The 10427-nt window shown below is 34.6% G+C and overlaps 1 protein-coding gene across 1 annotated transcript; it reads right to left on the bottom strand.

The window, feature by feature from the left end:
- Positions 1-4572: 4572 nt before the first annotated feature.
- On the bottom strand, positions 4573-9771 carry LOC121235625 (binding partner of ACD11 1-like). The gene is made up of 5 exons (XM_041131962.1): positions 9614-9771; positions 8070-8173; positions 7870-7945; positions 5438-5521; positions 4573-5359 (listed from the first exon to the last, which is right to left on the bottom strand). The coding sequence occupies exons 1-5, from the start codon at positions 9617-9619 to the stop codon at positions 4799-4801; spliced, it is 831 nt and encodes a 276-aa protein (XP_040987896.1). The 5' UTR covers positions 9620-9771; the 3' UTR covers positions 4573-4798.
- Positions 9772-10427: the final 656 nt, after the last annotated feature.

Below are 10427 nucleotides of genomic sequence, written 5' to 3'. Positions count from 1 at the left end.
GACGCAAGCTACCTTTATTGATGCATAGTACTTAATCCAAAGCAAATTGTATTCTATTCTGTTCTTTAAAAGATTTTAATCAGGTGGGGGATTGTTGGTTTTAAAATTTAGAAATGATTAAAATATTTGATGTAAAGTAAAAATAATGTGAACTATTACGTATGTTCAATGTATTGATTCTGTTGTCTAAATTTAAATGAAAATGTATCTTGGTAACTTGAACCAATGTATGCCTCTTGGAGATATGAGTCTTAACCGCTTCCCAACCAAACAAAGGGTTGTGTCCTTTGGTGAATTAGAAATATTTTCAATGTATTCTCTAATATTTGAGAATTTGTGACTTCTCAAAAGTGCTCATTCATCATAAGTTCTGACTTTTCACAAATATCATTTCATTTATGTGATGTGACTTTTCACATGTGCCATTTCATTTATATTATATGACTTTTCACGAGTTACATTTCATTTAAATAAGTTGTGACTTTTCACAAGTGTCATTTCATTCTAGTTGTGACATTTTCAAGTGCCATTTCATTCTCTATAAATAGGGAATCCCACCCACAAATTCATTATCTCCAAATTCTCTACAAAAATTAGAAAAATACTTCCCCTTTCTTTTTGTCTTTCTTTCTTTAGGCTTTGGCTATTTTATATCGGGTTCGACGATCTCCTTTTGTGTGCACCGATGGGGAGATTAACGGGAACTGACGTTGTTGTATCTTGGGAATAGACTGTCAAGAAGTCTAGTGCATGTTGATAATTAGAGGCGACAGAATATATTCTAAAGAAAGCATCTATCACAACGTGTCTCAGCACCGGATTCTCTCTTTTTAATTTGTTCTTGTTATTTAACATATTCTCTAGTTTACAAAACATTTCAGAATATTTTACAACACTTTCATTAGAAAAAAGTAGGGTATACCGTATACTACTAAAAAATTTATATTTCCATGCGAGGACGCTAGACTTATACATTTTATAACTGTACAACTCATTTTCTACTATAAATATCGTTGTCCATCAAAAGTGTTATCTTTAAGTGGGGGATTGAGTGGGTGTGAGTAGTTTTGAATCTTTTGATTCTTTGAAAGCTTGAGAGTTAAGATAGTTTTGTTTTTGAATAGCAGCAAAAAGTGGAGGAAAGCAAACTCAGCAATGTTTATCCTTTGGCTTTTGGATAAAGTTTTCTAATAAATTTTATACCCTTTAATTCTCATTTTATCTTCAATCAAAATATTTATTTTTTTAAAGAGTTACTTAACGTTATAAATAGTGAGTTGAGCTGAAAGTTAAATAAAATATTATTAGAATATTATTTTAAAATTTGAAAAAAATTGAATTATTTATTATATTTTATGTAAAAATTTAAAAAAATTATAATGATTAGATGAGATGAGTTGGAGGCCTTTTTGCATCCAAACCGAGCCTAAATAAAAAAAAGTAATCTACATGGTTTGGTTTGATGTTAAATTGGTACTTCTTCTTGTGGTCTTTAATCCAACATTAAGAGTGGTTTGAATTCAGAGATGAGTTGAGATAGTTTGTGAATAGTAGAATAAAAATTGAATTATTTATTATATTTTGTGTGAAAATTTGAAAAAGTTATTTTGAGATTTGAAAAAGTTGAATTATTTATTATATTTTGTGTGCGAATTTGAGAAAGTTGTAATGATGAGATGAGATGAGATGAGTTTTGAATTCAAAGGAGGCCAAACAACTTTAAAATACTGTAGGAAAAGAAAAAACAAAGTTGGCATATAGAAAGTCAGAAGATTTTAAACAAAAATAAAAGCTGAAAACAACAAAAAAAAAACTTGAGACAAAATAATATATATAAAGTCAAATTTTAACTTGAGTTTTGATATTCTAAATGAAGTAAGAAAAACGTGAGGGTCTTAAACTTGTAACAAGAGAAATCTTGATAGAGACATAAACCGATGTTATATCGAGTCATTATTAGATGATCTTGAAATACAAAAGTGATATTTTCATGCTATTTATATTATGTTATACAGGCCAAAATATCTGTGATTCAAAAGCTATTGAGAAAATACATAAACTGAAGTTCTAGAGTCATTCTTAAATGATCTTGAAGTACAAATAGAGATATTTTTATCCTATCTGTATGGACGGGTCTAATATATATAGAAAAAATTTATTCAGCAACTTTACACCACACACCTACTAAGTAAAAGAAAATTTTTTTTCTATTCATAAGTAGGTGTGTATTAATGTAGAACTGTTGAGTAAAATAACTCATATATATATATATATATATTATATATACACAAAAGTTGTGTAAGCTTCAGCACTTTTTCTCGTCTACATGTCTCTCTATATCATATATGACTTGTGATAATAATTTCAAATCACATATACAGACACCACCAACCGATACTAACCAACAAACCGACCCCATTATCCACTGATTAATGAAATGAGAATTTTCTTTTCTGTTTTGGTGGCCAAAACATAAAGCCATGCATTTTAGAAAGGGATAAGGCACCGAAAGAAAGTGATAATTATATAGCAAATATGCATATATATAGATAGATAGATAGACAGATATAGAGGCTCCATGGTCTCGAGATTAGGTTTTCTCCATCATTAACTCGTGTCTTATAAAATCCACTCTGTCTTGTTTGGTAGTATATGTTCAAAATGTATTTATAAAACAACCTTAATTAGGAGGTTAATTACACTCGGATTGTCTTGAGCTTTCGTTCGTGGGTCCCTTAGTGCCCAAAACTAATGATGTACCAATTGATTGAGTTATCACAGAGTGACCTCTTCTTTTTCCTTTTTAATTTATAGATCAATCAATTCACTGAGCATTTGAGATTTGTAAAAATCCAAACGATTAGTTCATTTGCCGTGGGGGCTGGTTCGCCTTAGCATCCTTTTACGTCTGTTGGGGAATATAATTGTTTTTAAATATTTTTAAATTATTTTATTATTATTTACAAATTATTTATTGTTTTGAATTGGTACTTAATTCTCCCTATTGGGTGCGTGTTTGTATAACCCAAAGAGGAATCATCATGTGAGGAAGCATGAGTATGCATTTTTTTTTTATTGAATTATCTAGTGGTGTTTAGGTCAAGTGTACTGAATCCTTCTTCAATCAACGCATTTTTTTTTTATTTTTTATTTTAAAAAAGATTCTTATTTCTTTTCACTCCTGTCTCTTCTGTTTTACGTTCGTCATCTTTTATATTCAAGAGAGGAATCAATGATTTTTTTTATTATTATTATGGGACGGTTGATGATGCTTCCTTTCTTTATGGTCAAAGTGTGTCTTCAATATTCAGTGGAATGGTTGATGTTTGGGCTTTTAAATTTTTAATTTGATTTCTCGGTTTGCTTACGACAAACTCACTACGTTTAATTTTGGGAGTGAATGTATCGAACAAGTGATACATTTGACATCATAGATAAGTAGTTTTCAAGTATTTTTAAGGACATAATACTATAATGTCCGACGCACAAATCAAAAAAAGGTTGTATGTATTCAAGAAATTAGTCGAGGAAAAAAAAAAAAAAAACTTCTTATACAGTTATTCTAATGTTAAGAGAAAGAACAACAAAAATTAGGCTGTTATTCAATTACCACATGTTTTTAAGGAGCAGCCCCACCAAAGGGATGAACTCCTTTCCTTAATTCCTTTCAACTTAAGCTCTGATATTAAAAATGAGTTTAGCTATCGATTGCTTTCTTACATGTTTGGACAGCCTTTTCGCAAGACATCCCCAGAGTCCAGACATCATTGACATGTTTGGCACCCATTGCTACGCAACCAAAACATTCACGTCTTGGTGCCACCTACTATTACGAGATTTGTTGAGTTAGGCTTGATTTCTTGTTGAAAATACCATTTTAAAGGCTTGGCTTGATTGTTGTTACTTGTTTGACCCTAACTGGACTATGACTCAACACTTAACTTGACAATCCGTTTGAGCAAGAAGCCAACCCGTGAGTTCGCTCGAAACCCAATTGACAGTCAGCTCAAATGAGTGCATGCCTTAAATGTCTGCTCTACATGCACTAGACGCTTTGCTCAAGCGAATGTTCAATTTTAGGGTTGCTTGTGCCGTGTACTATATATACATGCTTTTCTCATGTATTTTTCAAATCATCAGTAGCCGTATGCCAGAGAGAGAGAGAGAGAGAGAGAGAGAGAATCCTTCTGTAAAGAATCTTGAGTGTTCATTTATTGGAACTTTGGGATTAAGGATTTTGTGATTGATCTATTGAACTCCACCTTTGTTGATAGTGAATTCGTTGAGACCGACCTCACCAGTAGACATAGGCTCACATTGAGCCGAACCACTTAAATCTTGGTGTTCTTTGTGTGATTGTCGTTATTTCTTTTGTTTACTTCCGTTGTTATACTTCAAATTAGTCTTTTGATAACCAGTTAATCCCAACAAACAGACCGCATATATGCGAAAACATTTTTCATAAAGGGGAAAAAAATGCCGAGCAAATATTTCGATAAACCCCCCATCTCAATGTGTGTGTGTGTGTGTATATATATATATATATATAAAGTCAAAGAGAATAAAGAAATTAAGAACAAAACCCAAAGAAAGATATGAATTACAATCCCAGGTTGAAGCATCGTGAACATTTAATTTGACATTTTCTTCTCATAAAGAAAAGTCAAACCAAATGCAATCACGACCAACCATTTGGGGAAATTTGTCCTACAGTCGCCACTTTCACGCTATAAAACACAGCAAGTAATCCAGAAAGATTCCAGAGTTCAAACAATTTGTATTTACAGTAAATAGCAAGTCAAAGGATTAAACCTTGAGCAGGTGATGGCTTAGAAGCTTCAGAAGCCCTTGGAGTCTCAGAAAGATGAACCTGAGCATAGTCATCAACCATTTTTCTTTTCTGTTCCTCTTCAACAATTCCCACTTTCTCTTTTGTTTTCTGGCCAACTTCTTCAGCTGCCTTTGCAACCTTGCTAAAAGCCCCTGTCACCCATGAAGCCCCGGTCAATACATATCGGTTCTTCATTATTGCAGATCCAGCACTACTGACCGTCTGCTCTGCAGCTGCAAATGCTGTTTTGGTTTTCTCTGAAACCAGAAATTTCTGATCCACTTCTCGTACTTTGTCACCAACCACAGATGCTCCAACACTTATTTTCTCACTGAACCCAATCTTTTGGTCAAGAGAAGTGACTTTGGCCGTGGCCGTTGAAGTTAACTGGTGCTTCTCATCAAAGCCCTTTGCTTTGCCGACAGCATCTTTTCCTAAGATAAAACCCTTAGCAAGCATACTGCTAACTACATCCTCTGCCTTTCTAAAAGCAGATTCAGCACCGCCCGGTGTTTTATTTTGTGTTTCCTGCAGACATTTAAGCAAAAATCAATCAGGGTCAATCTAGATTGCACAATAGATGGTAGTTACGACAGAGACTCTTACAGGGGGTGTAGCAGAAGCAGCAGGTGGTAGCTTGTACTCTGTATCCAAAGTTATGGTGACAGACAGATCAACTATTGTTGCTCCCTGAGATAAAAATCAGTTGTAAATGAAACTTGCTTGTATGTTGTATGCATAGAAGAGTAGAGACCCATGTATATGTAATGAAATGTGCCAATGCGTTGTAAGATCATCAATTTAATGTAGTCAAAAACATATGGTAGAGCAGCATACTGCCAAATATACAGTCAATTGATTGTTCTTCCCACTGAATATATGTTTTTTTCTTTTTTTATTGCCACTGGTGTCCAGGAACAGCGTCCCGACTAATCCTGAGGGTGCACAGGCCCTCAGCAAGGAGTTTCTCACAAGTGCACCTTGGATAATTTTCAAGAGGAAAATCCCCCAATCCGATGGCTCCTAGAGATCGTTTGCACTTGAGGGGATTTGAACCTTAGACTTGGGAGGAGCATACTCCCAAGCCCAAGGCATTTACCACTTGAGCCAACTCCTAGGGGTTCCAACTGAATATACGTAAAGCATGATGAGAGTTCTTCATCCATTATATACTACTCCTACATCCTCACTAGAAGGAGCACAGTTTATGATACTTGGAAACTTCAACAAAAACAATTTAAACATGTGCCATAAAAGCCTATCTTTACTATATATTTTTTTGATTGGTAATTTATTATCCATATACAACACAAGAAACTAGTACAAGCATGATAGAGCAGTCGACCTCTTATTATTATTATATTTGGTAAGTAGCCAGTTGACCTCTTATAGAGGCTATCATTATATGAAATAATTGAGAGAGAGAGATTTGCAGCACCGTGCCCCACATAAATCTAGTGTCGTCCTCACATCCAAGTCTGCCAATCTAGGACTCATGAAGTCTTAGCTTTCATCCACTCAATCATGTAATTGCCCTCCCACAATCCACTTATCTTTCTCCTGCACTTATAGCAGCATCAGTGAAATCATTTCTCCTAACAAGTACACCTGTTCATTTTTCTCAACAAAAACCAAACCATTTACAACTTGTCCTCATCTCGTGCAAAGTCGGTGCAATATTTTAGATTTTCCACAATAGATTTGATAATGATCTTACTATATCGTGTTATCACTCAGCAATCTCAACATCTCCATTCTGATTACCATCACAATGTTTTATTTTTAAATGTCTTTCTTATATTCCAAGCATTATTTGTTATCATGAAACTACATATGTTCTAGGCTGGGAAAAGACTGATGTAGGACTACCTAGGACTTTGACCTGCCCAATATGGCTAGAATCTAGAGGACGCGAAGAAAGGCCAACATAATTTGCCCAGCCCTTTGATGTGCCCCAGATTTTTTTCTCGTCTCGTAATCGCCACCGATTTTAAGAGGAAATCAGGAAACATGCATAGAATTGAGACATTGGGTATCTTCCATGAAGATCGACGATCTAAACCATGACATGGTTACAACAAAAACATTCTCCTCCAAAAATAGAAACCAAATACTAGAATTTCACAAGAACTGTTTTATAAACGAGAATGAGTAATAAAGCACACTGGCAGCAGCCTTTCCCCTTTGTTGCTGCTATTCCATAGACCTTTTCCTGATAAATAAAAATCATTATTAATAAGTGCAAAAGGCAAACTGGCCCATAGATTCTTCAGCATTAGTATTGCTGGAGATGTTTTTTAAATCAATCCAGTTTCTTCTACTTGCTTTCTATCTCAATTAAAAACTCAGTTTCGATCAGGCATAATTAACAGCCCACTTTTACATCCCCTAAATAAACAGCCAATCCCTTGAAAGTCTTGACATTTAATGTGGACTAAATGTAGGTGAAATGACAAATGGCCATGAGTTTATGCGTTCCGATAGATTTTTCATCTTTTATTCCTACTTGACTTTCCTTTTTTCCTGATCTTTGCTTTACTTCAGGAAATCACCACCCACCCCCCCCCCCCCCCCCCCCCCCCCCCCCCCCCAACACACACACACCCACCCCACACACACACCAAATGTGCAGCATTTCTTAAGGCACTCTTAATAGAAAAAGAAAAAGAACAAACTTGTATTATGTTTGCTGTCTGATATGGTTCAAAAGTATATGCAGAACCAGTTTGAAGTATCAAATCTAGACTCAAATCCACCACACCTATGTACTGCTAGCGCTTCTTGGTTGATTTACTTTCTTATTATTATTACTCTGCTTACCCTAAAATAAGAACTTCGCTTAGAAAGCTGAGATTGATTTATAACAGACTACCTCTAATCCAGGTTATAATAGATCCTAGGCATATTACATTTTACTATTATCATCTTGGTAATGCATTTTCCTTTAAGAAAATTCATCTTTGAAATATTGGACACAAAACAATTTTGTTGTCCTTTCAATTTTTTTCGTAAGAAAATATGTACTTAAGTGAAATTACCGAAAGAAGAACTGCAGTCTCAGCTCCTTGTGAATCCTTGAAGGTAACATAAGCAATTTGAGACCGCTCATTATCACTGCATAAGCATTTGATAAGATTGTTATTCATATAATAATGATCTGAAGGAAGTCAGAGTGAGCGAGACAGAGAGAGAGAGAAGACGCGGGGGGGGGGGCAACAGACAGGACCAAAATACTGACCTGCGCATTTCAACATAGTCAATATCACCAGAAAAAGAAAAGAACTCCCTGATGTCTCGGTCAGAAGCTCCTAAGGACACATTGCTAACTTTAACAGTTTTTATCTGCAGTTAGAGCACATATGTAACTAACACCGTAGAGGAAAACTAGTACAGCATAATAGATTATGTTTTAAGGATAAAAAATAAATAATAGAATCACTCAAAATCCAGCAAAGCAAGGGCTCATACAAGGTTAAAATTTGAGAGTGTTGATTCACCAATTCAAAGTGAAAGTGAGAAATGAATATCCATTAGAACCAAAACATGGGAAAACATAAAGAAAGAAAGGTGCTAGAAAGAAATAAAGAGAGAGTGATTTCTTCTGTATGAAAGTCAATGCTTGGGTTGTAAGAAAAGTAGATGAATGGAAGTATCTTTTTAAGATTGCTCTTTCATGATTAGTGAACCTCAAATTATGATTTATGTTAAACAACAGTTTACCAATGCGATGCATCTTGGTAAATGCATCTCGGTAAGCCCACCTAATGCCACGCATATTCCATTTATTACTATCATGCCTCATGACATGTTTTTCAAATCCCTCTAAGGTTGCCTCTTTCAAAATGAAATAATTAGTATAAAAGGGAAGTAGCTAGCCTTCCATTAACAAATAGTGCAAGTTCCAATCCCATAAATCACAGAGGTCCCAATCTATACCATAAATTACTCAATAACATTTTTTTACTTATAATTCTTTGCCCAATACAGAAGAATGACCATCCAAATAGTTTCTTTCGATGAGTCAAACCTTATGAATAAAATCCAACAGTCTACCTACCCAAGATATGCCTTAACTGTAATACAATGATGCATTTGATATTTTCATTAAAGAACTAATTAGTGTGTAATAAATCTGAAAATAAAATCTGAGAACAGTAGAAGGAACAAGTTGCATATCCGAGAAGAAGAGAAGAAGACCAATCCTGCAATCCAGAAAGAGTGCAACACAACTAAACATTCAAACATAAAGTAAGTTTCATCTCGCTCTCTCTCAACGTCCATACCAATCTTCTTCTTCTTTTTCCTTTATTATTATTATTATTATTATTATATATGTCGGAGAACCTCTCCAAGGCAAGCCCTTCGGACCCACCCTATAGAGTAAACTCCAGTCCTATCCACCGCACCCTCAGAAATTTCTATACACGGAATTGGTTAAATGATTGTTTGCACCCGAGGTGTTGAGCCTTGAATCTTGAAGGGAGTGATATCTCAAGACCAAGGCCTTCATCACTTAGGCCAACTCCTTGGGGTTCATTACCAATCTTGTTTCACCAAATCACATAGAACCTCCTATAGCACAAAATATATTGAGAGAAGCAATAATAATCGTACGGATCTGTGCCAAATCCGTGAGTCAAACACCCAACTTATGTAATAAGCAAACAATCGATCAATCGAATCCTAAGAAATAAAAAAAAAAATACAAGCATATACACGGAGGGAGATACGTAGAGAGAGAGAGAGAGAGAGAGAGAGAGAGAGAGAGAGAGAGATACTAACCGACATCTTAATATTGATTCCAAGAAGTAAGAAGCAGAGGGATTTTATTTGACACTGTTGAGAGTCTGAAAGAAAATGCGAAAATGAGGCTCGACTCGAGGTAGGAGATCGTTTTTTGGCAGATAGAGCGAGGAGAGAAGAACGTGGGCCTTTGGTTGTACGTGTGACGGTGTGAGGCGTGTCTTCGTACGTGCCGTGTATCCACCGCTAGGTAACGGCGTCAATTGAACGAGAGGAATTCAGTTGTGGGGTTTGTAGGACTCGAGTCTTGATTCCCCTTCCCGTGTACGATACGTTGAGTCTTGGTTTAAGAATTTTTCAAAAAATCATGTTAGGTATAATTTTAAAATGTATATTTTTTAACAAAATGTGAGATCTATTATTAAAAAAATAATTTATTCATTTGAGTATCGAATTTATCTATTTTTTTTAAAAAGAATGTGCGAGACTTACACATTCTAAGATTGTAAATATCATTTCTCTTTTTAAAACTTTACAACATTTCATATCTTAAAAGTAACTTCATTTCTAAACATTAATCATACGTACTAAATTTTTCTAATTTAAATTTTTAAATTTTTGTTTAAGAATAATTTTATTTAAAAACCTTTAACACCACTTATATATTCTGTTTTAATGGGTCTAAGAATAATTCTATTTGACTTGAATCCATTAACTTCAAATTCAAAATCATTAATTGGGTGTTGTGTTTATGTTAGATTCACGAATTGTATCACATATTACCACTCCTAAATTTAGCCACCTCCGGATAATGGCATCAACTAATAATCTTTTATTCCAGCAAAAGTAAGAA

Source organism: Juglans microcarpa x Juglans regia, chromosome 6D (assembly GCF_004785595.1).
Source record: "Juglans microcarpa x Juglans regia isolate MS1-56 chromosome 6D, Jm3101_v1.0, whole genome shotgun sequence".
NCBI lineage: Eukaryota > Viridiplantae > Streptophyta > Magnoliopsida > Fagales > Juglandaceae > Juglans > Juglans microcarpa x Juglans regia.
The sequence above is the reverse complement of the archived record's forward strand: the minus strand, read 5'-3'. Positions and strand labels throughout refer to the sequence as shown.

Excerpts from the sequence above, each read along its gene's own strand:
- LOC121235625 (XM_041131962.1), bottom strand. Across the intron at positions 7,946-8,069 it reads GACTATGTTGAAATGCGCAG|TGATAATGAGCGGTCTCAAA; the intron begins GTCAGTATTTTG and ends ATGCTTATGCAG. Across the intron at positions 5,360-5,437 it reads CTGCTTCTGCTACACCCCCT|GAAACACAAAATAAAACACC; the intron begins GTAAGAGTCTCT and ends AAATGTCTGCAG.